The following is a 24,431-nucleotide window of genomic DNA, read 5'->3' as shown; positions in this document are numbered from 1 at the left end:
AGAAATGAGCACACTGAAAATGACCGAGTTACAGATTTCTTGATTCCAGTTCTGCACTGAATGCAGTTACCAATACCAAAGCAATAACAGTCCAGTGTTCGTACATAAGACCGGGGTTTACATTTTATTTATATTGAATTAAAATAGTTTGACACGTTAAACCATACAACCAATTCCACAACAAAGCCCTGAGATACGTCTAACACACAAACGTCCAAGAAATAAGCTTGTTACCGATCGTCCTATTACAGGTATTCTTTATTTTCTGCTTTCCATTGATCAAAGTTTATTTTAATCTCCACTTAAAAGTGCTAAAAAAATACATTTAACATTACTCCAGAAGAGACGGTGTGTACCATCGGAGTGCAGAACACATACTATATACTTAATGAGTTCCAATTACAGCTAATCATTTCCTATGAACTCTTAACCCAGTCCTCAAGACCTTCCAACAGGTCGGGTTTCCAGGATATCCCTGCTTCAGCACAGGTGGCTCACAGTCCCTGCTGTAGCCATCTGTGCTGAAGCAGGGATATCATGAAAACCTGACCTGTTGAGGGGGGATGAGGACTGGAATTGAGAACCTGTGTCTTAACTACCTCTGTGATGGAGGCGGCTACGCCAAAAGACCTATCTAAGGTGTGATGGGACTTAATTATTTCAGCGCTGGATATCCCAGTTGCCCATTAATGACTCCAATACTGCAGGAGTTAATTGCAAAGAAATAATTAAATAGATAAGCAGCTGCCCTGGCGTTTTATAATAGTACACAGGATAATGACAGTATATTGTGCAGCAGGTATGAAGAGGCTTTAAGCGTCTCTAGCTAGTATATGGTGATTTATGCATGCACTGTTTATAAGCTAAAGTCAAACGTGAGGTCAGACTTTCCCATCCTCTGTCTGTAGACCTGGTCAAATTTGTCATTCATTGATACAGTGAAAATATCCTTCCAGAGTCCAACTCTTCCTGGAAGAGAAAAAAAAAAGAAAGTTAGATTACATATGTACCTACGGTAGTATTAAAGCTGCAATCACTGCTCTAAAGACAAGTTGCTATCACTATGACCTGTACCAGGAAGCAATAGCTTTGTAGAGCGAGCACTCCTCGGCGTACTCACTGTACCGGAACATTAAAGTGTGGGCACCAGTGCTGACAGGGGTCCAATCCTGTGTTAAATCCCATGAGGAATAATGTTAAGGAGAAGAAAGCAGCGGGCGCTCCAGAAGTAGAGGAAAAAGGGATTTATTGAGTTCAGGCGTAACCCAACGCGTTTCAGTCCCAGCTGGAACCGAAACGCGTTGGATTACATGTGAACTCAATCAATCCTTTTTTCCTTTACTTCTGGAGTGCCCGCTGCCTTCTTCTCCTTGACTGTACCAGGAAGTCCACAGAAGCCTTACATCTGGTCATCATGAACCCATGGAATGTCCAAAGCAGATCATTTGGTACCCGGCCAATCAGCAACAAAAATGTTATACGTCATGGCAACATTCATATGAAGTAATTGGCTTGCTAGTAATGATGTTGCTGAGGAAGTAATATTGCTGAAATCGGTACACTGTTGAACTGAATATATTACTGAAATGGACTGGGGGGTGGGGGTCTCTTGAGAAGGATTGAAGGCGATGTTCTGTTCCCATTTTGTCTGATTTGTTATGTCTTTAGTATCCATTTTGTGTGTAAGAATGGGGTGCGAGTGAGTTTTGAGCTTTGACGCTTTCTTCTGTGCCAAAATTGTACTGCTACAAAGAAGTACAACCCTCAATAAAATGTGTGCGGTGTGTTACTGTGTACAGAATGAAGGTCGTTATGTGACTTTTACATATGAGGCATCGGCTGCAATGTGTGACGCTTTGAATGGATTCAATGAGCAAACAAAAAAAAAAAACAGAATTATGGGCATCACTTTATAACACGGCTTAGTAAATAAAATTTCAAATATTTGTTTCATATATTGGCCATACTGCGAAAATAATACATTTTGTTAATGTATATAATAAAATACCTATGCTGCATAAAAAATATTAATTGTTAAATACATCACAAATTAAAGCGCCTCTAAGTCTGACCGAGCTAATAATAGAAACATATTTTTGAGGTCTTACAGCAGGTCCAACTTGGTGTATGATGTAATAGGTGTTAGAATTGTTTTGAGGCCCGTACCCATAACATCAGGTGGGAGAGGCTCCCTGGGGAGCCCCTCGTTTTGTACGGGGAGATTGCGTTTCACCGCTTCACGTGATCAGAACCCAATGTTCCTCCACTTCCATTCACACCATGTGGGGCCTGCCCCCCCCCCCCCCCCCGGCCACACTAAAGCAATCCCATGGGCGGAGACATCATTTTCAACCAGAAGAACATTGTGAAATAAACACCCACCTTGCACCTGGCGTTTTCCTGTAACTGTTAGCAAAGTAACTCTACGCTAATCAACTGCCTGCGAAACTCTGTGAAACATCTTCAGAATGATAAGAATCAATGTGCTAAAAGAAAACAAAGATGTAACTGAAAAAAAAAAATCAAATAAAAAGGTACATGCAAATGGAAAGAAAATTAACCAAATTAATGCCATTTAAAACAAATTCTTAAACAAAAATATCTGAAACAAAATAATGAAGAAGCAATCTCCTATTAAACACAGTTGTTTGCGAAATAAGTTTTTGCAGGAGTCATGTGGCTTATTCACTAAATTAGGATAGTGCCAATTGGGGCATTACTGCCTGGAAATTCTCATTGAAGTCCATGGGAGTTTCTACGCAATAGTGACCCGATCGGCACTATCATGATGTAATCAATAACCCCCATGGTCTCGTTTACCAAAATGTGTTAAACCTCCTGTTTTAGACAGTATTGCACCTTCAATATCAATAGTTCCACATCAGTAAGCCACTGGGAGATTTACAAAGCAATGGATGGACATCGAAGCAAAAAGACTTTTGGAAACCGAATAAAAAGTGACATTAAATGGAACTGCAGCTACAAATCACCAGTCCCCTCCTCCGTTTGTTGGAAAGACATGGTTTTTGGTTCCAACCCTTTGATAAAAATGCATTTAATTGTATAGTTCTCCTTCTGCGCCTCCTTCCTTGACTGGTATAGAAGTAAAGATGTGTTTTTTACTACTAGTTTCTTTTAAGTACTGCCTTATACATTGTACAGGTGAGCGTTGGCCTTGCAGTGCTTAGCATGAACGAGACAAGTATTTAGGACAGTAAGAAATTTGTGTGCAGAACTCCCGTATCCTTTAGTATTTGGGCTGAAAGAAGGTATTAGAAGCATAAACAGCAACATCTGTAAGATTTGGTAAGGAGCACGTACCCCTGCCGACAGCAAGTGCTTCAGCGTTACAGCACTGGTCAATGAGTTGGTGACAGTGTTCCACCGTGGACTCTAACTGAGCTTTGTCATAAGATACTCCCAGAAATCTCACCAGTTGCTCCACCATTGTTGCAAGGTCCTGTAAAGAAGACAGAGAAGCGGATTGCAAAGTCTAGTCCAGGAGTGTCCAACCCCTGTAATCCTGGGCCACAAAGAAGTCAGTTTTTAAGGATATCCCTGCTTCAGCATAGGTGGCTCAATCAGTGGCTCAAAGACTGGGCCACCTGTGCTGAAGCAGGGATATCCTGGAAACTGGACCTGTTTGTGGCCCTTGAGGACTGGAGTTGGCCACGCCATGTCTACTCAATGAACTTTCACTGCATCATTATTTCCCCAACGCTGCTTTTGTGCCGATCGATATTGATATTCAAGCTTCCTAAATGTGGCCCAGATCTGTTAAATAGTTTGAACAACAACCAGGATTTTGCAATGTGCGATAGAAACGCATTTCGCCTGCAACATTCGAAGTGCTGTGTCCGTTGTCCGTGCTACAGAAGGATAAAAACAAAAAACTAAATTAAGTAGCATCTCTCTTGAATGGATTTTTTTGTGCATCGCCTCTACCAGAAGTGAGAGGGGTATCCAAAGCTGAAGCACACTCAGCGGCGGATTTGAATATCTGCCGCCCCTAGGCACTTACATGTGTCCTGGTGCCGCCCTCCATCTCCTTTGGAATCCCAGCATCAAATGACGCCGCAGACGTCATCAACGTGATGGCGCACGGCGTTGTGTTGCCATGGTAAAGCGACGTCATGATGTCACGTTGCCATGGTAACAAGACGTGGTGTGACATCACAGGGAGGCGTCATTTGATGCTGGGATTCCAAAGAAGGTGGAGGGCGGCACCAAGGAGGCGGCAGGACACATGTAAGTGCATTCACATTCGGCCCGATAGGCCCGAGAGTGCGGAAAATGCAGAGGTGGGATTCAGAAATTTTAGCAACTGGTTCTCTCTCACCTTACCATCCTTTCATAGTGAAAAATCACCCCCAGTCCCCCAGATCTCCCCCTCATGTGTCTCCCAGATCTCCCCCTCACGTGTCCCCCAGATCTCCCCCTCCCCTCCCCCCCCCCATGGCTACCTGGATGGACACAGGCGGGGGGAGATGGTATGCAGCGGCAGAAGAATCACTGGAAGCAAAGCAGGAGAGAGCAGCATGAGGTGAGGAGCGCTCTATAGCAGCAGACACTAGAAGTTCCGTGTCAGACCGCTAGATGGCGCACCTCCCCTGCAGTCCTGCTCTGCTCCTGAAACCAGTGATTCTACTGCTGACTAATTGGGAAATTCCAGGAACAGGTTCACACGAACCGGTGCGATCCGGTTGAATCCCACCACTGGAACCGTAAATGCTTATGGGGGGCGGACATTTTTGCCGCCCCCAAATCTTGCCGCCCTAGGCCTGGGCCTAATGGGAAATCCGCTACTGAGCACACGGTTGTAGCCCCTTAATCTAAAAGTATTTCAGTGTCAGTGTGCTAGTGACAAAGTAAAATAAAGACAATGACATTGCAATGCTTTGTGGGAGAGCTCTTCAACGGGTTCTCAAACGAGGGCGAGCGGAAAATATTTCGGAGGACACGGGTCACAAGCTTCTTGCAATTTCATTTTCAATACATTTAAAGACTCAAAGTATTATATGTGAACACTTTGCAACAATTTATAACATCGGTACCATATATATATATATATATATATATATATATATATATATATATATATATATATACAGATACAGATACATATACATATACATAACCTTAACTTACAAGAGAGTTTGTGTGAAAAACTGCACTTAGCTGCAGAGAGCCCAAAGGGCCCCAGCAAGGACATGCGCGGGCCACATTTGACCCAAGGGATGCCACATTTTACCCACTAAAAACCAAACTGTAAAACTGGGAAGACGCCTCTTAATTGTGTGCACACTATGAATAACTCATTATTCAGGAGAGCCCTAAAGAACTTGTCCCTACATCATATACACAGCAGTACCGGCGGTCCTCTGTATCCGATGATCCGCCTTCCAGGGAACGCCTTATCCGACGCCGCATAATGCAGTCCGCTGGACGCATTACCTGACGGCGGAACCTCTCACCGTCGCGGATTTACAAGGACCCGCAATCCGACGGTCCGTTAACCGACGGCGGTTTGCGGGACGCATTCCGGCGGATAAGCGAGGACCGGCTGTATAGGAGTGCATTGGATACTGACGGAATTGGACATTTGGTCCCAGGCATCTCTGCACATAAGCCTTCACCGGCGCTTGGATGCCGAGGGAGCCTTTACCGGTAAGGGGTTAAGGCTTTAGGATTAGGGCAAGGGGTTTTAGGTTAGGGTGTCGCGTTAGTATTGGGGGTTAAGATGAGGGGTCTTTAGGGTAATGGGTAAGGTTAGGGGCTTACCTTGGCGGTGAAGCGGCCGGTGGAGATGTCCCTGCTGCGAGGCGAGTGGCGGCTCAACACTAGCGCTGATCTGGTTGCGGCAAAACAGCCGGGACCAAATGTCCTAGAGCAGGTTACTGACACCTACCCCCCTTCTATGTCTACCTACCCCCCTTCTATGTCTCCCCTCAGATTTGTTTTAGAATTTTTATGTACAATTATATTTTATAATCATTTGAATAAATGTTACGTTTTAAAAATATATCATCATTATGTTCACACTACAGTAATTACTGTGTCACGTTTAAGACTATCCCGAATAATTGGTTATTTATAGGGTGCGCACAATTAAGAGGTGTCTTGGGGGGGGTCTCTATTCCAAGTTTCATTTGATGTATATACCCTATGAGTAGCACCTATTGAATAGTCCTTCTATGGATATAGTCACTACGAACAGCGCACATTCAGGTCCAAAGTATTGTAAACAAAAAGGGTGAAAAAAAACTCTAAAAAATCTAAATAAAACAAGAATCCCCTTATTCTTGTTGACAGATGCCATGCTCTCTCAATCGGACATATGAATAGTTCAAGCATTGAAAATAGCGGCCGAGGGAACATGCCTTACCTTGTGCATGTCTTCATACTTGAGAAATAGTATGTTGGAATCCATGTGATGGTCCCAGAATTCTTGCACATGTTCAAACCACGAACCATAACCCACTGCAGGTGACAAAGAGGAGAGAGCTAACGGGGGCAACATGGAAAAGTCCACAACATGTATAACAAGGAACTACAGAATTACCCCCATAGTCTAGGTCAGGGGTAGCCAACTACAGTCCTCAAGGGCCACCAACAGGTCAGGATTTCAGGATATCCCTGCTTCAGCACAGACGGCTCAATCTGTCCCAGCATCAGTACAAGTGTGCTGACGCAGGGATATCCTGAAAACCTGGCCTGTTGGTAAGGTTTTGAGGACTGGAGTTGGCCACTCCTGGTCTAGATGCATTCAGTCGTTCTGTCCGTTTTTGGAGGAAAATCCCTATTTATGTCGGTCGCAGCAGACTATGTAGAATAAAGCTCTCGATGTATAAATGTGCTAAGTGAAATACAAATAGGGTGCAACTGATTTGCTCCTTTTCAGAAATTCTTGATGCAACTTTATTCTAGTGTATTCAAGCTTTACATATCTGCTTTTGAGCGGAAGAGGCCTGAAGTAAAAACAAAAAAAAATATTTATATATATATATATGTAATATGAAACAATCAGTGAACTAATTATGGCAAACATGTGTGTATACATACATACATACACACGCATGCTAAAGCACAGGATTTGCAAAAATGGTATGCTCTATCCATTTCAACCTATAAAAAATACTTGTATTTATTATAGATTTGGGAATGTTTCCATAAAATGTACAATCCAATATACAATGTGTGTAAAAGCCTAATAAATATAATTGCATGGCACATTTAAACTAGTTATATTAAAAGGAGAAAATATGTGTAATTGCATCTCTCAAGTGTGCCAGTGGGCTTTTAACCATCGCACTGCTATCAGGACCTTGGATAAAGAATAGGTTTATCTCCGAGTCGGATCTTTAACCTGCGATCGGATGCTGCACATACAGTAAAACTGAAATGATCGTGTGAAAATTGAATTCAAATGAGTCATTTTTATGCAATCACACTTGTACAGATCGACCCCAATGAATCCAACTCAATATTTGTCTGCACAGACATTTTTCAGCACATATACAACAATGAATGTAGTTTCTTACACTTGTCGTTCATAAACCTCCTGCAGAACTCCTGAAAAGTGCCTCTGTAGCTCATCGTCCTCAGACAGCGGTGGAACTGGTAATAAGACACTACGAGATCTTTAGGGTTGCGAGCCATATATATGACCTGAGGAATTAAAAATTGGGGGGTTTTTGGAGTTGATTTAGATTTCCCTATAGTAATTGTCGGCTTAAGCAATCACATTTCTCTCACCGAATTACCTTGGAGTCGCCGTTATGTAAATCGGACGGCAGAAAACGGTATGGGAGGTGGCTCTTGATGAGACGAGGAGACGTGAGTTCCTAGATCAAAATCACATAAGAATAGAGTTTTTAGAAAGGAAATAGAATAGAGAATCTATGGACAACATTAGCTGTTTAAAGCAGCAAAACGTGAAATCGTATATGTTGTTTTTTTAAATAAAGCAGTTCTGTAGTATTAGATAATACTTAGTGCATTTTTTTTAAAATCATTATTATTCAACTCTTAATGCCATTTTAAATCAGTTTTAAAGTATCCTTTGCTTTCTATAGCAGGTTTTAGCCACCTCCCCAGCAGTGCAAGATCTTTGTAGGGGCTCGCGCATGCTTTCCCTTGCTTGCTGAGGCGCGCTTGAACAGAGCCGACAGTGAAATTTTAAATTCACGCGCTGACTCCGCTCACGTGACGCCTCAGCAACCAATGGAAGGAGAGCAGGGAAATGTCAACGGGGTCTGGCGCCAGCGGAGTGAGTGAGTGTGTGTGTGTGTTGATGTGCGGTGCTGCCAGCCTGCGGGAGATGGAGGGGGCTTGTGCCGCCAGTGGGGGGGGGGGGGAGCGGGTGATGTGCCAGCCTGCGGGAGATGGAGGGGCTTGTGCCGCCAGTGGGGGGGGGGGGGGGGGAGCGGGTGATGTGCCAGCCTGCGGGAGATGGAGGGGCTTGTGCTGCCAGTGGGGGGGGGGGGGAGCGGGTGATGTGCCAGCCTGCGGGAGATGGAGGGGCTTGTGCCGCCAGTGGGGGAGGGGGGGAGCGGGTGATGTGCCAGCCTGCGGGAGATGGAGGGGGCTTGTGCCGCCAGTGGGGGAGGGGGGGAGCGGGTGATGTGCCAGCCTGCGGGAGATGGAGGGGGCTTGTGCCGCCAGTGGGGGAGGGGGGGAGCGGGTGATGTGCCAGCCTGCGGGAGATGGAGGGGGCTTGTGCCGCCAGTGGGGGGGGAGCGGGTGATGTGCCCCCTTCTGCCCCGTGTGTCTGTGTCTGTGTGTGTGTGTGCATTTGTGCATGTGTGTGTATGTGTGCATGTGTGCGTGCATGTGTGCGTGCATGTGTGTGTGCATGTGTGTGCATGTGTGTGTGTGCATGTGTGTGTGTGTGTGTGTGCGCATGTGTGCGTGCATGTGTGTGTGCATGTGTGCGTGCATGTGTGTGTGCATGTGTGTGTGCATGTGTGTGTGTGTATGTGTGTGCGCATGTGTGTGTGTATGTGTGTGCATGTGTGCGTGTGTGTGTGTGTGTGTGTGTGTGCATGTGTCTGTGTGGTGTGTGATGTGTGTGTGTGTGCGTATATATTTATCAAAGTTGCACAATGTTAATAAATAATTTATTCTCACATGTCTTTTTTTTAAATTTTAAAATATTATATAATATACACACACACACACACACACACACACACACACACATACACACATACACACATACACACACACACAGGTTCCCCAGTGACACACAAACCCACAGACCACTTCAAAGTGACACATACACACACACTGACGGCTACCAAGTGACACACACAGTGATACCCGCCTCCCAAGCGCTTGCTGTCTCCTCTGCAAGGACAGCAAAAAGCTCCTGGTAGAGCGAGCGGCAGCAAGCGAGAGCGAGCAGCAGCACCTAAGCGCTTACTATGTCCAAGGCCTAACACTTTGCTGTTTGTGATAATTTGTTGCCAATATTCCCAGCAGTTTGAGCTGCAAACTGTAACAGTAGATAATGTTACTTTAGGAATATACGGATACATTGTAGCTGTTGCGTTACACTGACTGAAGCAGCCATTATGTTAATGACAGCATAAGCATTTTTACAGACTTATAACAGGAGCACCAAACGCTTGCCAGCTTAGGTAAGGATGTAGAATTCTACATTGTCACACGCTTTACATATACAAAGAAGAAAAAAGAAAAGAAAAAAAGGGGGGGATGTAGAATTGCTGCTTTAACAGATCTTGGTAACGGGTTTATACGCCTCGTACTACATTACTGAGAGCAAAGCGCATTCTCAAGGCTCGGTAGGACCACAGCTGCTTTTCCATTAAGGAGAGGTTGGCAGTGCTTTTGACGTCCATTGTAACTGAGGCACATGGGACCTGGTGCTCATGTCTTGGTCACTAAACCCTTCTGTATGTACCTTTTAGCAGATCAACCAGATATTTATGCATAGTTGTAGCTGATTCATGAACTTTTAGTCACTCATTACTAAGCCTTTTATCCAGCAATATTGTGTTTTCCCTAATGCTCATTCAAGAACTTACACCCAATAAGAACTCTCAATAATGCAATATATATATATATATATATATATATATATATATATATATAAACAAATGGGGCAGCCGGCACTCCCAATACCATAAACAGTTTGCGGTGCATGTCCTATACCAATAGTAAGAGAAAAGTAATCCACTCCAGCAGGAGCAGACACAAGACAGCACATAAAGGTATGTAAGAAAACTTGTATGTGTATGTTGGTCATGTTTGTGCTATGTTTATTTTCGAATACAAGTTTTCTTACATACCTTTGAGTGCTGTCTTGTGTCTGCTCCTGCTGGAGTGGATTATCTCTCTCTCTTCTCTCTCTCTTCTCTCTCTCTCTCTCCATACTAAATGTATCATAACCTTCAAAATATAATCTATTTTTCACCAGGAACAATGTGGTTACTACATTATCAAAGGCCAGAGATACATTACAACTTGCATAGGTCATCCCCGCCCTTATTCAGCCATCACTAGGCTGTACTAGGATTGTTGTGTTGGTAGTTAGAGGGTCAGAGGAAAATATAATATAATAATAACCCATTTGTTTAGATAAGGCGAAGATACTTTCACCACAATGCTATTTCCAGAACTATTACAGTAGACATGCACATACCTTGATGATATCAAGACCAGGCTGCGGATACTCTAAAACAGGGAGCTGTTCGTCGATATTCATCAGTCCGATTTCATCCGGGTCCGCTCCCTGGCTCACCAGGTACACCACTTCCTGCAGCAAACTTGTGCCTGCACAAACAGTTACACAACACAATGAAACGCACTCGGCCTGATCGGTGGGTTGCGTGGTTATTTTTATTGCCGGGTTATATTCTCTGCTGGAAGGCAGCGTTACCTATTTATAGGAAATGACCCCACGCTGACCGGCTGGGAATTTGAAGACAACTTGCTTGTCTAAACTCCTGATTCCATTAGTAAAAGGTTGCAGTTGGCTGGTGATGCAGCAGGGGGTGAGGAATGACAGGAAACAGGCATGTCACACAGGAACATGCGGAGAGAGCCGCTCTAAGGCTGTGATTATACAGAAAAACGCACGCGGTGCGGCGTGTAGCGGTGCCGTGCGCCTGAAAAACAACATAAAAACCCCCATAGCAGCGCTTATACCTGTTGCGGCGTGCGCGCCGCGTGGAACTGCAGGGCGGATCTCTCCTGGCGCGATCCTCAGATTTGTTCTTGGCTGGCAACGCCACGTGAGCGGTTCCAGCCAATGAGCGAACCACTCACGGCCACGCCTCCCTGTCGCCGCTTTGCCGTTTCCCTGGCATAATCAAGATGCTGCTCGGCGGCAGCGTAAGGGTGATGTCACCGGATCGCCCTGTCACTCAGCCCTAAAAGGCTCGATTATACCACATGCCGCTGAGCGCACTCATTCTTGAGAGTGGTGATGTCACCAAATCTCCAAGCATGAGCGCCCGGCTGTCCTGCTGAATTTTGCAAGCGCGAGTGGGGGGCGTGGCCGGGGGCGTGTCATTGGCTGGATCGGGGCTATGTCTGTGTGTGGCTGTGTGCTGTGTGCATTAACTGGTGCTGATTGGTTGCTGAAGGGTCATGCGACCCTTCAGCGCGCTTGAAAATACATTTTCCCTGTCTCCCCACGTGTGTCATGGCAGCGTGGCCGCAGCCTAATGCGTCTATAGCGCTTCATCGAAGAGTACCTGTATGTGCCATTAAAACGTCGTGAGTTTAAACACCGGCAGCCCGGTTCTGTTTTTTCGGCAGTGCACCGCCAACAAACCATTTTCTTCTAAAAGAAGCAATCACCCCAAACTAGCCCCCCCCCCTTATTTTAACGTATTGGAAAATGGGGTTTCCTGACCTGAGCCCCATTATTTCCAGCACTGGGGACACCCCAATCCCAGAGATACTCACCGGAGAAGTTACCGGTATTACTTAGTGGTTTTTAAAGGGGATTTAAATGGCCGTCCAATGAATGAGATTTCATTCCAGTAACTTAATTTTTATGTATCTCAGGATCGGGGGGTTTCCCGGAGTTATAAATAGTACAGTTCAGCAGGGGTCCCCGAATCCAATCCTGTAAAAAATATAAATAAAAATGGTGTTGTGCTCCATAAAAAGGAAAGTTTGATGCAATAAACCAGACTCCTCCTTATGGAATACAGCATCAGGTAAAAAAAAAAATGTAGAACCAAAATAGGCTGCTAGTGAATCTCCACGTACATCAGCCTCTCTCATGAGAAATGTCCCAATATCACACACAAACGTCTCCTGTGGTTACCTCAATTATTTTATTTTGTATATAGCATGCATTTGTACAATGTGGGGTACATCTTGAAAAGGATATACTGTAGTTTGTGTTTGACCCTATGCCGGAGATGCCAACAATGCCCAGAACATCACAAGAGTGGGAGCAGTGATACCCAACAGGTGGGAGGCTACGTTCCCAGGGGGCTCTATAAATAAAATGTAATGGCCGTTGGATGGTAAAATACACGGGTTTTTCTAATGGCTTTGATTGGTTTGGGGGCATTATAGGGGGTTCCTGGGTCATGTGGGTAGTAAGGCGCAAAACCGCATCGACAGCTTGGGTGGAATGGCTGTCAAATCGCCAAGAAGTTTCAGGAGCTTCCCAAGTCACGCCCCACAATGCATTGCAGCAGTGGATGCTGTCGGTGCAGTATGGCCCTTTACCAAGTACACGATCTCACCCTCCCACCTCGCCCCCCCCCCCCCCCAGCCAATACCCCCCTCCCCCATGGACTGAGAAACGAACTAATGTCTCGGGATTATTCAAACGCAGATTGAAAATCATGAAGATTTTCCCAGCACCGGCAAGAATGGAATGGTCCTTATCATTGGGACACAAATGGGGGGCTCTTCATCAGCATAGGGTGCCTGCGTGGTTAGGAGGGGGTTCACAAAACAATATAGAAAAAGAAAAAAAGATTGGGAACCCCTCGAGTTTGAGGCACCCCTAATATTGATGAGATTAAGTTACGATTCACCGGCTGATGGGGGAAATAGTAAATGGGGAATTTTATGCCAGATTCTTAATCTTTGAGAATGCTATTATCTGTTTTTTCTATTTATTATTATTTGTGTTAATGTGTTGAATTTTAACATTATAAGTATGATGAGCAATACTAAAAAATATTTTGTGCAAAAGTATGTTTTTTCTGTGTATCTTATTGGGTTTTTTTTTTCTGTATTGTAACGTTGTTTAATGTTTGGAAACCCAATAAAAAAAAATATAGATATAAAAAATAAAAAATAAAACGATTTACCTATGAACATTGTGATGATTTTTTTATTAATTAGGTACTAAAAGAATGAAGGACATTTCCTTATGCTATACAGAGAGTAGATTATTGAACTGCGTGAGTGCAATGCTCTGTATTGATGAACTTTGAGCCGAGAGCTCTCAACGTGTTTTAATAGTTGTTTTAACCATCAAGCACTGAGAGGAAATGATTAGCGAGAAAGCATTAAATGTAATTGACGAATGCATGTTCTCTGCCAGCAATGTTGTATTGAAAGAATTTAATGGAGAAAAACACGAATATGTATTATCTTTTAAAGTCTATTAAAAAATCACCTCATAAGCATTTATCCAACCGAGAATAAACATATTATATCCAATGGGGGAGAAACTGCAGCTATTTTATACTTTCCAGAAAAACAAAAGCTAAAAGAGAATAAATAATACAAAAATAATAAAATACAACAAAAAGACCCAGCAAACAGAAAGAAAGGAATCTCCGAGGGTGGCATAAAAAACCGGCCCCTTTAAAACACGTCACATAATAAAATATTCTTCTTTTAAAGCTCCCACAATGTACGCAGTCATTTACAGTCATTATACCCCAAGTATGTTACAATTTGGGATTGTGCTGATATAAGCGCTAACCCCTTCAGGGCCTGGACTCCGTTTCCCCAATGTATGCGTCTTGTATTTTGTGCTAATCCTTTCTTGTATCATTCTTCCCTGTGTTATGACTTAATATCTAAGTAAAGTTCTAGTTCCTGAGGGAAGTGCAAGGATGGTCCCAAGGCCATACAAGTTCTGACACGGGTTTGAGGTTTCTATGAAAGTCACTTTCCCTAACACTGAGATTCTGCTGTGGCCCTTACTCAGTGGAGCTGATACAGGCAAAAGTGAAATAAGAGTAAAATTATTTTAAAACTTGGCTACTATTTAATATTGTGAGAAGCGCGATTGTTAACTCTGTGCTATCACCCACTCTCTTGGATGGAAGTTAGTGCATTAATCACTATGCATTAACACGTTTTACCATAGTGAATAAGGGTTAATAGTTACTAGTTGTACCTCAGCTTGTGCGTCACCCTGTGGTGGTATTTCTATATTGTCTGAAGCAGCCGATCCTAGTAACTTCAATGGAGGTTTTTGGACAATATAAATCAACCCCCTTAGTCTCATCCCCGTCACCCTCTTAAACTTTTTTTTGTTGGGCAAGGAATACATATTAGAAGAAAATGCAGCACTGGGCCCTTATCCCCTTTGTCATTTTGCATGTTATGTTTTACCTTAAGAGATCTCATCTCGCCCTTTCTAAATCTGTTTTTATTTTTGCATTTGCATTTGCAATATTATGTGCGGGGTTAAAAAGGGAGCTCTCCCCAATGCCCATTGCAGTTTAAAGGTTACTATAGTAACCTCAGATGCTACAGATTAACAAAATCATTTTTTAACACTAAGAACACTTTTAAAAGAGCAGGACGTGCTTAGGGGGCAAGAGACTAAGAATAGAGGAGTTAAACTCAGACTTCTGGGGTGGTGGGGGATTGCTGAATGTCTACGGAACATATCTAGGTAATACTCAGCGAAACAACCATGTATTAAGACAAGGGCACTCAGGACGTCGATCACAGTTAATTCGTTTCAACATAGCATTGAAGCAGGGGGTCTCCAGATCTGAACCCCGTTCATCTCAGCTCCAGGAACCCCCTGCTTCCGAAGATACCGACCTCTGTAGACGTGTGCCGGTAACCACTCCGGTTCGGCTACCAGGGATCACGCAATAGCCGCTTTTCAAAGCTCCCGGGCCAATAGGAAGCTGTGACGTCATCCGGTGAGGCTTCCTTTTGGCGCACCTGGACGGAGGCGTAAAGCTTTGCTGAGATACCGGCACCCCCTTCCGAGGTCCGAATCTAGGGGAGCAGGGAGTACGCGAAGCTGAAATTAATGGGGCTCAGCCACACAGACCCCCCGCTTCAAACCTATGTTCAAAAATAAATAATAATAATAATAAAAAAAGTGCATAAATTGCTCCTTTATCCTACTGTAGGCTTAACACTTCCCTAGGTAGCGTCAGCGAGAAAGATCGGATTGCTTGCACCTAGAACCTGTTTGTAGTCCTATTTCTGAAGCCGGCCATTTTTTTATTACCCAGCCACTCTGCCCATTTCTTTTAATGACGCACTGAATTTGGTGAGAGACTGTACCAGTTGGCAATACCCACTTCTAACACGCTTCATGAAGAGTATTGATCAATGAGCCGTGCCACCAATGCTTACGGCACACACATTGTCCATTTTTGAGGGTTACGGACTTGTAAACTCCGCATCGAACAGTCATTCCGCGAACCAACACCGTAGTTACAGAGTAGTCATCGCCCCGATGGTGTGAGTAGCAAAGAACGAGTGTGTACTGCATTTAGAAACTTTTAATGGAAAAAAATAGCTCGACACGTAGGTTTCCAGTCAATTCATGAGTGGAGAGGTAATCACGAGTTCCGTACCGAGCACCACCAAACAACAAAGTCCTTTCCGATGAGTGGGAGGGAGATTGAATTCCCCATTGTGAAAAAAAACAAAGTGTGTGTATGGGATTTGCCATTTGACCACAAATTTAGAGATGTATTTCAATACTGTTTACAATAAATAAGAGTGACTTTCTAGCCAAAAGTAAACTGCAAAACGAAGATGAAGGAATTAAAGACTCAACTTGCTGTCCAACAATCCATATTTTAGAGAAATGAAAGGCAGACACAATTGTATCTCTCTGGGTGAGTCACGTGTTAGCTAAGCACAAGAAACATTTAAAGGATGGAGATCTGGTAAAATGACCATTTTTGGAGGCAGCAGACTCATTGTTTTATCATTTCAGAAATAAAATCGGAAATAATTCCAGCTGCTAAGGAAATTCAGCTGTATAGACACATTGTTACGCGATGTTCAGAAATGGTGGGTGAGAATCGACTAGGCCTGCTAAATAAAGACATAAATGAATGCGTTTCTGTAACGCTTGCTTGAGCCCACAAACAAGACCTGACCACGGCACTGAGGTGGGAAGGACTGTGCCACACACCCACAGTAGCGACGGCGAGCCCAGAAGGTGGTTTGTAGTGTTGCTGGGTCTGGGTATGTAGAAAGGGTTAATCCAATACTTGCCGGGGTCCATGGGTTGGAGAGGTACACGTAGTTGGAGTCCGTAAGCCTGTGGTCTGGGGTTGGAGAGGTACTCGTAGTCGTTATCCGTATGCCAGGGGTCAAGAGCCAGAGAGAATCCAAATGCAAAGCCAGGTCGGTACACGAGAGGTTAACTGCAGAGAACAAGACAAGACTGGGCTGGACAAGACAGGCACACGCAAAGGCTCCACAAGGTTATGTTCCGCAAGGTATGACAGGAAGAGGAAGCTTCTTATAGGAAACAGGAACCAGTAGGAGAGGGGGCTGAGTGGAGGCGGAGCCTCTGCAGATGCAAAGGATAGGCTGCAGGAGACAAGGGCTCACAGCAATCTTGACTCGCAGCTGGGGCTCGTTGCGCGACGTCACGCGTGCACGCCGCGCGCAGCAGAGGCGCGGCGTGACCTAGGGGGCGGAGCTAAGGTCTGTGACCTGGTAGAAGAGGAGCGGGTGCGCACGCGCTCTGTAAACAGAGCGGGGGCGCGCGCACCAGCGGGGGGCAGATCGGAGGCAGCAGCCGCTGCAGTACTGTTATGTAAAGAGGTGGAACCGCGCCGCAAGGGACGCAATCCCCGAATCCTCACAGTTTCCTTTTCACTTCCATTTCAGGGAAGGAAAGATGCCATTGACACATCCTAGCTGTGCATTGTTCATAAGAACGGTATAATAAAACGGACTGCTAAGGAGGAATTGCCCAAGATCATACCGTTGAATGGAAAGAACTCGCGGATAAGACATTTTCCAGGCATTCAAAGACTGTGTTAATAACAGTTACCCATTAGCAAACATGTGTGCATTACCACAGATAACTGGCCTTACCCATGTGTAACAGAGGGAAGCCTGTTACCAACAGCTAGGGCTGTTGAGTGTCGGCCAGCAAGAGGTTAATCCTTGCCTGGAGCAGGCAGGAGGATTGACAAGCCCATCTGAGTCAGTAGATGTTTAAAAGGCGGGTCGGTGGGAATTATCCCAAACTGTAGAGGAACACCGTGTATGACGTATGTTATGCTACTGTATGTATATATGGACTTTTACATTCTGGGGCTGAGAACCCTTTTTTTTTTTGCGTTGCTGAACTTTGGCTGAATAAAAGCCTATGTTTTCTTGTCCAAACATGTCTCCTGTCATTATCTCTGCATGCATCACTGACGCCGTGCTTCCGCTGCTCTCTGCATACATAATGGTGATTTTCCCAACTTCCATAGTTATCATTGCATAATTCATGAACAGGTTCTGTGTAGTAAAATGCTGAATATTAAAGAAGTCATGGATATTGTGCTCACGATTGCATGTTCTATTCAGGCACGAAGTGTCCAGAGGTGCCACTATGTTTCAACTGGAAGAAAGTGAAGCTGAACACAGAGAACTTTTGTTACACAAGTGTTTTGTTAACCAGGGGTTCCTAGGTACCCTTGAGTTCCCAGGGCAACCCTAAAGGGTTCCCTGCAATTTTCATGTCATTTGAAAATTGTATCAAATACAGAAGAATTTACAATGCATACAATTTACAATGCATACAATTTACAATGCATTACAGAGTTGATATTAGAAAGGGTTGGGGGTTCCTCAGAATTTCCCTTAGGGTTCCTTAACCAAAAAAAGGTTGAAAACCACTGTGCTACAAGATGACTTAGTAGAGAACATTTCTTCAGAGATTTAGAGATTTGTTGACCAAAATCAAGGCGTTTCTGGCCTCGAGGTGATGAACATTCGCAGTTGGAAGATGAAGTGTGGTTTTTAGAATGAGCTCTTTTGACTAATGTCACTGCTAAGCTGAACAAACTTAATTTTGAGCTTTAAGGAAAAGATACAAATAGTGGCCAAATGATTCGTTTTATGAATGCCATTAAACAAAAATTACAACTGTTCTCACACCTGCAGCAACACAAATAGAGTGATTTCCCAAATATGAGGATCGAGCCAAAAAGCCAGGAACATGTTGATACTGTTCGATATGTGGAACAGGTGAGCACCCTGATCACGGAGCTCACCCCTGTAACAAGACGTGTGAACTTTCCGTTTGAAACAGATGTTGAAGAAATTGCATTACAAAATGGAAACATTGTTTCAGGTGGACACATCAAACATTGAAAGTTACATCTTAACATTGCAAACTGACCTTCAAATCAAACAGAGGTCATGGGAGTTGGGGTCTTCTCGTGGAAGAAAAAACATCCACATATGAGAAAAAGTGCCATGTATTTGACAGCATTTTTTTGTTCCATCTACCTCTGCAAATCGGCGTTCTCACATATGGAGATCACGTTCAAGTACTGGGCCACTCTAACAGATCTGGACGCAGGCTTGAGGTCAGCAGTCAACAGCTAGACTCCAAGCTTTGCACAGCGTTCGGATTCTGTGCAGTACAAATCACCTACGTCTATTTAATAATGTAAGAAAAAGAACTAAGGAATATCTTATTCCATAATTATATAAATAAATGTATTTAGCACAACATATCCCGATATAACTCAGAATATCATCGTCTATATAAGCTTCAATGGCAGTGTTGGCACACTGTATTACTGTACACCTCAAGATATCACACAGAGAATAACGTAGACCGCTACATCTCATTATGACAACAATATTGTATGGGGGTAAGACTCGGCACTTGTTGCTAGCACAATTATAACTAACTTATAATTAACTGTTATAATTATAGAACTGCCTATTTGAAACCACTTGTTATTGTGTTAGACTGAGCACATTTTGTAAAATGTAACCCTTTCCTTGGGAAACAATCTCAAGTGGTTCAGGTATTTGTTTTAAATGTGATTTGCTCATTAGGTTCTTGTTCTCAACACAACTTGCAAACACAAGTTAGGCTGCGGCCCCACTGGCGCTAACCGCACTGAGCGCACGGTGCTTGCTGCTTTTAGTTACATAAATGTATATGGGCAAGTCCCCGATCACGCGGTGTGCACGCTCGTCCATGGGCACGCACGCTCACCCACGCTTGATTAAACAAAACAACTTAACTTTCCAGCGCGCTCAACTTGCCCGCAACACTCCCCACCCCCCGCGCGCTCATGCTTGGAGAGGTGGTGACGTCACCGCTCTCAAGCATGAGCGCGGTCAGCGCCAGCGGGGCAGCAGCCTTAGACACTTCATACTCACCCGTTTTGTACGCTTTAACTTCAAAGTGCGATTCCACATACACTATTGTTAAATATACCCATCATTAAAGGCGTCCAAATGGGCTTCTGCTTTGAACAAACAAGCTACACAGTTTAGAAATGACAGTATGTGTGTGACTTACTTGAAACTAAAAGTTTAAAACTAATACTTCTGCTATGAATGGTTGATCAGTGTAATATTTTAAAATGTTCATTTCACTAAGAAGTGTTAAATCAAGGCAAATAACTGTCAAGGAAACAAATGTTAATTTCTCTTATTTAACACACAACTAATTGATATGAAGAACTAACTCCTAAAAAAACAATTCCTTACATTATGATTTTTGGTAGTGTGCATATAAACTCATAATTGCTAGCACTAAATATTCCAACATGAACTAAAAACCCAGCCACTCTGTAAACTTGATATTAGACTCCCTGCTAACCTCTCCCAGGTGATGTGAGCTCTTCAGAACCTGCAGGTATTGGCAGAAGCAACGTGAAAATGTTAGTTGCAATATTCCACCAACAGCAGCCACTGTAATTTAGAAAGAACCAGAAGCAATTTACTTGTCACAGTCTATTAAAAAGACCCAACATTGCATTACTCCTGCTTGGTTATTCCTCCAGGCTAAGACGCTAGCTGTGCATTTGCTTGACAGGATCCTTCTTCCTTAGAACCTGACCCTCATTCCTCTGCGCTCTCCTGCCTCTCTGTTCCAGTTATTCTCTCTTCTCATTCTACTTCCTCTAGACCAGTGGTTTCCAACCTTTTTTTGGTTAAGGAACCCCAAGTTAAATTCTGAGGAACCCCCAACCCTCGCTAATAGCGCGTCTGTGATCAGATTTATTGTAAGGAACCCCAACCCTCGCTAATACCGCGTCTGTGATCAGATGGACTGTAAGGAACCCCAACCCTCGCTAATAGCGCGTCTGTGATCAGATGCATTGTAAGGAACCCCAACCCTCTCTAATAGCAACTCTGTAATCAGATGCATTGTAAGGAACCCCAACCCTCGCTAATAGCGCGTCTGTGATCAGATGGATTGTAAGGAACCCCAACCCTCGCTAATAGCGCGTGTGTGATCAGATGGATTGTAAGGAACCCCAACCCTCGCTAATAGCACGTCTGAGATCAGATGCATTGTAAGGAACCCCAACCCTCGCTAATAGCGCGTCTGTGATCAGATGCATTGTAAGGAACCCCAACCCTTGCTAATAGCGCGTCTGTGATCAGATGCATTGTAAGGAACCCCAACCCTCTCAAATAGCGCGTCTGAGATCAGATGCATTGTAAAGAAACCCCACCCTCTCTAATAGCATATCTGAGATCAGTTGCATTGTAAGGAACCCCAACCCTCTCTAATAGCGCGTCTGAGATCAGATGCATTGTAAGGAACCCCAACCCTCTCTAATAGCGCGTCTGAGATCAGATGCATTGTAAGGAACCAAACCCTCTCTAATAGCGCATCTGAGATCAGATGCATTGTAAGGAACCAAACCCTCTCTAATAGCGTGTCTGAGATCAGATGCATTTTAAGGAACCAAACCCTCTCTAATAGCGCATCTGAGATCAGATGCATTGTAAGGAACCAAACCCTCTCTAATAGCGTGTCTGAGATCAGATGCATTGTAAGGAACCCCAACCCTCTCTAATAGCGAGTCTGAGATCAGATGCATTGTAAGGAACCCCAACCCTCTCTAATAGCGCGTCTGAGATCAGATGCATTGTAAGGAACCCCAACCCTCTCTAATAGCGCGTCTGTGATCAGATGCATTGTAAATTCTTCTGTATTTGGTACAATTTTCAAATGACCAGAAAATGACAGGGAACCCTTTAGGAGTGCCCGGGGAACCCAAGGATACGTATGAACCCTGGTTGAAAAGTACTGCTCTAGTCTCTCTGCTCTGTCTATGGCACTCTCTATAACCCACAATACACCCATATTTCTTTAGAAAATTACTATCAAAGAAAGCATATACATACATAAAAATAAGCCAATAATGCCACATTTAAGCAGATCTTAAATTGCACAGCAATATTTTGCAACGCTAGTGCTGCTTCGTGAATACAACATTAATATGATTTAAGTCAAAATCAGCCAATTATTTTTACATAAACCGGGAGAGAGAAAAAAACATACAGCATTTTCGTGAGAACGTTAGATGGAGTTCTATGTAACTGAAACGACTGTCTGAGCCAATCACAGAACTGCACGTCTAAACGTTATCTGCCAGGATACCCATTAGCAAAACAATGGGATAGGTGTACATGAGTGAATAGAGCATTCTGATTGGCGAGTTATGAACGATTTATTTTAGCCAACCAACAGTAACAGCTATTTAGACATGAGCATGTAAGTCTCAAATGTAAAGAATGCAGAAGGCAGAATCATTTCTCACTTTCATCCAATAAAATGTATCATACATAGAAAAGATTGCACTGTTCCAATGGAAATGTATCATTCCAGGTTCTAAGCACATTATGAAAGATGTGACATTTCCAGTAAAAGCCTTATTAATGGTGACATTGTGGCTAACAGAACACGGCATGCACAAAACAGAAACATGTGTATACTGACATATATTTAATATACAGTATCTCTCTCAAACTAGAAAATATGCTTACAAAGTTCAGTATTATTTCTGTACATTCGTATTTAATTTAAACAGAAATTAACCGAGTATAGTTTAGAAAGTTAACATTATGTTGGTGTATTCACACAATGACAGCTTTAGATATACAAAAACATGGTTTTATTTTTGTCTAGTAACGGGTATTATAACGTAAAACCCTGATATACGGAACATACATAGCACAACACAAGCTTGTGTATTATTTTTTGTTTTCCCGTTATGAGAGATAATTGGATGATATGACTCTGGGTTTTTTTGTTTGCCTTCCTCTGGATCAATAAGTAGGTATAGATATAAGATAAAGTATCTGTTGTCTAAATTTAGCATAGGTTGAACTTGATGGACGTACGTCTTTTTTCAACCTCATCTACTATGTAACTATCTAATATATATACATATGTATATATATGTGTGTGTGTGTATATATATATACACACACAGATATACGCACACACACACAAACACACTTAGTGCTGGGTTGGCCAGTCATCACTGGGAGGGTTAACACAGTCATCATGTGTACATGTTATGCAGAACACACAGTATGCAGGCTGCTGGAGGAGCCCCCTTCCTATTGGGTTATGACGTAATCAATGCATCCTCCTCCTAAACCCCTTGCAAAGCAGCACCCATATTATTGGGATCATGCAGCTGCAATGTAAATTAATCCCACACAGATCAGCCCTAATTAAACTTTTATCGGGGGCGTGGGACATCCTCTGCAAGGAGAAAACCGCCCTTAATAAGAGCAGTGACTGCATTACAAGGCACCCCCCCTAAGGCCCCCAAGACAGTAGATCAGGGGTCTCAAACTCAGCTCCCAAGGGTCACCACCAGACCAGGTTTTATGGATATCCCTGCTTCAGCACAGGTGGCTCAATCAGCTCGAAGATTGAGCCACCTGTGCTGAAGCAGGGATATCCATAATACCTGGCCTGCTGGTGGCCCTTGAGGGCTGAGTTTGAGACCCCTGCAGTAGATAATAACCCCCTCCCCCCCCGTATTTGATCTATTTACCTGATTTGGGGTACGTGACAATCCAGATATCCTTCTTCCTGATGGGGAAATTGGCAATCTCCTCCATCTTCCCCCTGCAGAAGGGAGGGAGCCTGACTCCCCTGTGCTCAAAGTATTTGCTTTCAAACTCCCCAGGGGTGCTGGGGGTCTCTGCCTCGCTCTCTGCCATGCTCAGGGCTCCTGGTTGGGCGAGCACCCAGCAGGATGCGGGCAGTGTGCGGGGGGATGCGGGCAGTGTGCAGGGGGATGATGCTGGGGAGAGAGGTGCTGGCTCCTGGAAGACGTGCAGCATCCGACCTTCAGCCAATAGGCAGCGGAGAAGGTGATGTAATGTGATGCTGGAGGATGCAGCAGCAATGGCACTCTCATTAACCCTTCCCCCGATGTTTACCTAGAGTCTGCCATCCACAGCGCAGGGCTGCACACAGGGCATGCGCACCGCCTCCCTGCGAACCATGCATGATGCGAATATTACATGCAAGCTCAGCCTGAATCCCGCCACGTTCCTAAGACCCCCATACCCTTTGTAGTTGTTTGTTATTTATATGATTGTCACGTGTATTACTGCTGTGAAGCCCCATGCACATTAATCAGCGCTATATAAATACAGATATACATACAGACCCTTCAACTGGATGTGTTTAGCAGCTGCTGTGTTATTATTATGTCCCACACCAGATGTGCCCATTGCTGCCTGTGTGTGAGAGATTAGGCCGCGCTTATAGCGCCGGCGACGTCACGCTGCGGTCACTGGAAAAATCTAATTGAGATGACTTCCAGCGATTGGGACCATGCCGTCGCTGTGTCGCGCCGCCCTAACTAAAAGCGCGATGGCGGCAATGCATTTGTTTTGACGTAAACGTCGCGTCGCTCTCGCCGGCACTATAAGCGCAGCCTAAGGAGAGCTCCACTGCCTGCCTCTCATTGGTTGAAGCCCTCAGCCTCCTAGATAAGTGGGTTATAGCACAGTTATCGATGTCTCTTTTTTATGTATCTATCAGCAACAAAAATACAATTTAGAAATACATGTCTAATGGTAACATGATCTGTGCATATAATACAGTGCAGGTGTTAGGGCACCTCCTGAGCAGGGGTGCTCAACTCCAGTCCTCAAGCTCTGCCCCCCCCCCCAACAGGACAGGTTTTTAGGATATCCCAGCTTCAGCACAGGTGGCTCAATCAAAGACTGAGCTTCTGATTGAGCCA

General features: G+C 44.1%; 1 protein-coding gene across 3 annotated transcripts; it reads right to left on the bottom strand.

The window, feature by feature from the left end:
- Positions 1-97: 97 nt before the first annotated feature.
- SULT4A1 (sulfotransferase family 4A member 1) lies at positions 98-23,601 on the bottom strand. 3 transcript variants are annotated; one of them, XM_075602782.1, is made up of 8 exons: positions 23,226-23,601; positions 10,667-10,797; positions 7,764-7,844; positions 7,542-7,668; positions 6,386-6,480; positions 3,322-3,460; positions 2,383-2,508; positions 98-969 (listed from the first exon to the last, which is right to left on the bottom strand). In XM_075602782.1, exons 1-7 carry the CDS (start codon positions 23,515-23,517, stop codon positions 2,429-2,431), a joined length of 945 nt encoding a protein of 314 aa, XP_075458897.1. In that variant the 5' UTR covers positions 23,518-23,601; the 3' UTR covers positions 98-969; positions 2,383-2,428. The 3 variants fall into 3 exon arrangements, 2 of the variants coding, with proteins under 2 accessions (XP_075458897.1, XP_075458896.1); XR_012801923.1 differs by having other exon boundaries at positions 952-969; positions 2,383-2,486; positions 23,226-23,597; XM_075602781.1 differs by lacking the exon at positions 2,383-2,508 and having other exon boundaries at positions 23,226-23,592.
- Between the last annotated feature and the right edge of the window lie 830 nt (positions 23,602-24,431).

This window comes from Ascaphus truei, chromosome 5 (genome assembly GCF_040206685.1).
Source record: "Ascaphus truei isolate aAscTru1 chromosome 5, aAscTru1.hap1, whole genome shotgun sequence".
NCBI lineage: Eukaryota > Metazoa > Chordata > Amphibia > Anura > Ascaphidae > Ascaphus > Ascaphus truei.
The sequence above is the reverse complement of the archived record's forward strand: the minus strand, read 5'-3'. Positions and strand labels throughout refer to the sequence as shown.